We start from the raw sequence: 4,569 nt of genomic DNA on the forward strand, positions 1-4,569 counted from the left end.
GTGGCGGTTGCTGTTCTGGTGCGTTGGGCCTATGGGGGCCTAGCACAACGACTTCCCGACTGTCTGCTACAACAAGTTGTGCTCGGTTTCAGCAAGGGAGGGCAATGACAGCGGCGAGTCTTCGGCTCGCTTCAGTGCTTATAGTCGTCGCTAGGTGGTTTACGAATCTGAATGTAATTTTTATTATTTCTTATGTTCGTTGTACTCCCATGATTGGAGTTGAATAGATTGGAAGTTTTATGCGAAAAAAAAACTTTGTGCTATCTTCTTCTGTTTTACGGTCTTCCTTGTATTTTGGGTCATATTTTGACCTTAATTTTAACTAATAGAATATAAATTATATGTAGCAAAAATTATATCATCAAAAACTATATTTAAATACAAATCCAACAATATAATTTTTAGCAACATGTATTAACATTTTGCTAATCAAATACGTAGTCAAATTCAAAACGCGACGGGGGCTGGTAAACTCGGACGAAGGTGTAACACGTAGGGGGGATTGATGTCGAGTAGTCCTGGCCATGGGCAGCCCAGCCCGGCCCGAAAAAGCCTGACCCGGCTTGGCCCGACCTTGTCCATGGGCCGGGCTCGGGCCTAGGTTTTGAGCCCAAAGCCCGAGCCGGGCCGAGCCCGGGCCCGTCGATTTCGCAATTTAAGGAAGAGGCCCGGCCCGGCCCGTGGCCCGAGGCCTGACGGGCTTTTAGTATGATGGGCCGGGCTCGGGCCCGATTTTTAGGCCCGACGGCCGGGCCGGGCCTGGGTTTTTTGCGTCGGGCTTTGGTTGGCCCGGCCCGAAGCCTGGCCCGGCCCGAGGAATGGCCATGTATAATGTCGAGCATTTTTTTTGAAAGATCCAGCATCGCTGGCTTCATTGATTTAGCAGGAAGGAGAGTACAAAGGTTGATCGGAACGATCAGGAAGAGAAAATAAGGAAGAGATGGTCAAGCGACCATCATCTTGTGCAGGAAACATCGAAATTAATCTTCTCCCAACATTTCCCCGAACGGGGTCTCTAGTTTCTACGCTCCTGCCAATCTCCATTGTTCTAAGTTACTACTGATCTTTGCACATATCCGTTGATGACATGGGGTCGCCCCCTGAAGGTGCAGTCATTCCTCTCATTCCAGATCTCCCACAAGATCATAATGATCATTGATCTGATTGCTCTTCTGTTTTGTGGTAAAGTCCGGTTGATGGTCTGCTGGCATACCTGAGTAGATGAGGTGGGGTCCCTGGTCGAGGGTGACAGGGAGGAGCATCCAGATCGCCTTGCCGTGTGCAGCCAAATTTCCCGCGCAAAACTGCAATCCCAAAACAAATGTGTGGACGATTCAAGATTGCGGAGGCACAGTTGACAGAAGTAACTGTTCGGCCAACCCCTCCTCTGAAGTCGATCGTTGCACCAAAGCCTGTCCTGGAGGAGCAGCCACATGAACATCTTGTGCTTGTTTGGAGCCCACACCTTCCAGATTAGATAATTGAACATGGGCTGACCCGAGAGATGAAATTGTGTATTGTATGCTGAATTTGCAGAGTAGTAACCATTGTTGGTGTGCCGCCATCGAATGCGGTCGTCTTCTTGTGGGCTCAACACTGTGTTTTCAGCCTGTATCATGCGCCACATGGATAGAAAGTCTGGTGCAATGGCCATGGTGTCACCATGCTGCAGATCTTTAATCCACCGATCATTCCGGAGGGATGCTTCAACACTTCTACTTTTTCTGCGGGCGTGATTGTAGATTGTTGGGTAGGAGATTGCCAGCGGGGAATCGCCTAACCAATTGTCTTTCCAGAAGTTTGCTTTGCGGCCATTCCCAATCTGAACTTTTGTTGCCAAACTGAAGATCTGTCGGTCCTTCTCCGACACCGAGGGTTGTAGCTGCACCCACGGCCTTGCTGGTTGATCCCATGCTAGCCACTGCCATTTGAGGCGAAGGGCAGTGCTGAACTTGTTTAGATCTAAGATGCCCAACCCTCCTTGATGCACTGGGGAGCAAACCTTCGACCAGGCCACCTTGCACTTACCCCCCGCGAGCTCGTCATCCTGGCTCCATAGGAATCGCCTTCGGGCCTTGTCTATCTCTCGTATGATCTTCTTTGGCACTTTTAGCACAGTCATGGCGAAAGTTGGCAGGGCGGAGAGGACGCTGCGTACCAGAACCCTCCTACCTGCCAAGTTGAGTAGTTTTCCTTTTCAACCTGCCAGACGCGCTTTAATCCTGTCTATCAAGAACGGGAAGTGGCTCAGCCTCAGCCTGGCCGTCGAGATCGGCAAGCCAAGGTAGGTCAGCGGGAACCCAGTCAGAGAGCCGCCGAAGCCCTGTAGCACTTCCGATAAATTGATGTTGTCGCACCGAATGGCTGCTACTGAAGATTTGGTTTGGTTGAGATGCAGCCCTGTCGCTTCCCCAAATTTTGTCAGCAGATCGAGCGGTGCATCAACCTCGCCCTTGGATGGATTGGCGAATATGACCGCGTCGTCTGCGTACAGGCAGACCCTCATACTCGTACCCCGGCCCGGCAACCGGGCCAGCGTCCCCCTCTCCGCAGCCGCTACTAGCAGACGATGAAGCGGGTCAATGGCGATGATGAAGAGGAGCAGGGAGAAAGGGTCTCCCTGACGCAGGCCTTGGCGGTGCCAGAACTTCTCACCCGGCTCGCCGTTCATCGGGATGAAGGAGGAGGCTGAAGATAGAAGCATGGCGGTCCAGTCCCTCCAACGTGAGCTAAAACCCAGTTTCTGCAGCAGTTCCAGTAAGTATTCCCAGGAAACTGAATCGAAGGCCTTGGCAATGTCCAGTTTGAAAAGAAGGGCCGGTTTTTTGTCCCTGTGAAGCGCTCTAACGCAGCCCTGTACATACTGATAGCTATCATGGATGCACTTGCCCTTTTGGAAAGCAGTTTGCGCCGGGGAGATGAGGTCCTTGAGTTTTGGGGACAGCCGCATAGAGAGAACCTTAGCTATCAGTTTCAACATGGAGTGTATGAGGCTGATAGGCCTGAAGTGGCACATCTCCGTTGCTCCATCTTTTTTCGGCAGCAGTGCTATGAACGTGTTGTTTAGATCATCAAAGTTTGCTCTTCTAGGTCATAGAATTTCTGAAAAACTGCCATAATCTCGTGCTTGATGATGTTCCAACAAGCCCTGAAAAACGACCGGTGAAGCCGTCCGGTCCAGGCGCTTTTTCAGCCGCTGAGGCCTGAATTGCCGCCCACACTTCATGCTCGGTGAAAGGTAGATCGAGCCCCGTCATGTCGACTACCGGCAGGTGCAGTTCGTCCCAGTTTAGAGTGCAGTTGCGCTGCCGGCTCCTTTCCAAAGCCTCTGTAAAGTGGTTGTGCGCGGCTGATGCCTTCTCCTGGTGTTCAGTGATGTCTGCGATGCCCACCCTGATCGAATGAATGTAGTTCTTCCTCCTTCTTGCTCTGATTTTTGCATGGAAAATTTTTGAGTTTGCGTCGCCAGCTTTGAGCCACATGATCCTGGATGGCTGTCGTTTTCTGGCTCTCTCAATGGCGGCCAATCCAATCACCTTGAGTTTAAGCTGCTTGCGCAGCTGGCGCTCCTGCTCCGTCAGGTGCCTGGCCTCCTGCACCAAGTCCAACTGCAATATCATCGTGTTTGCAATGTGGAACTGCATCTTGGCGCCTCCAAAGAGCGATCTACTCCAGATTTCTAGGTCAGCCCCAGTCCTCTGTAGCTTCCTGCCGATGCGAATGAATGGGCAGTCGTGATTCACCGGTCGATCCCAGGCGTGCTGCACTGTCTCGCGGAAGTGCGGAAATTGCGGGCAAAAGCTTTCAAACCTGAACCTAGCTTTCCTAACTAGCGGCGTACCATTGGCTAACAGGAGGGGGCAGTGATCGGAGAAGGACGTAGAGGTCGCCGTAAGCAACACGTCGGGGAACATGTCTTCCCATGCTAAGTTGCAAAAAACCTTGTCAATGTTGCATAAAATAGGTGCTTCTCGCTCATTACTCCAGGTGAATCGCCTGTTTCTGCACTTGACTTCTCTGACCCCTGCGTAGTCGATCGCTTGGCGAAAGCGGCCCATCATCCTTCTGTTGATCAGGCCATTGCTTTTGTCTCTGGTTTGGTAAATCATGTTGAAGTCGCCATTAAGCATCCACGGATCCGATGGGGGAGGGGCCGCGCTGGCAAGTTCAGAAAGGAAGTTTTCTTTCTATTCATCCTCTTTCGGCCCGTAGACGGTTGTCATCCAAAAGAAATCGCTGATGCCGATGAATTGGACCCTAACCGTGATGGAGAAACTAGCAATCATGTGCGATACTATGTCGACTACTTGCTTATCCCAGAAAATGGCTGCACCGCCTCTAGTGCCTGTTGCGGGTAAAACCACACAGCCCTGAAGCGAAGGACCCCCTACTTCTACTGCTACTTGTGTGGACCAGGATTCGATCTTTGTTTCCTGTAAATTTAGGATTGAGATTTTGTTGGCGTGAGCCACGTAATGTCGAGCATTGGTTGTCTTACTATCACGATAGAAGAAATATGCACATATGTGGATACTTAAAAGTTATGAAGTTAGAACAACCATCCATTTT

General features: G+C 50.9%; 1 protein-coding gene across 1 annotated transcript; it reads right to left on the bottom strand.

Moving 5' to 3' along the window:
- Positions 1-3,086: 3,086 nt before the first annotated feature.
- LOC147984190 (uncharacterized) lies at positions 3,087-4,130 on the bottom strand. Its single transcript, XM_087541001.1, has one exon. It carries the CDS (start codon positions 4,128-4,130, stop codon positions 3,087-3,089), a length of 1,044 nt encoding a protein of 347 aa, XP_087397127.1.
- Positions 4,131-4,569: the final 439 nt, after the last annotated feature.

This window comes from Triticum urartu, chromosome 2A (genome assembly GCF_056163025.1).
Source record: "Triticum urartu cultivar PI428250 chromosome 2A, HENAU_Tu73, whole genome shotgun sequence".
NCBI classification, from domain to species: Eukaryota; Viridiplantae; Streptophyta; class Magnoliopsida; order Poales; family Poaceae; genus Triticum; species Triticum urartu.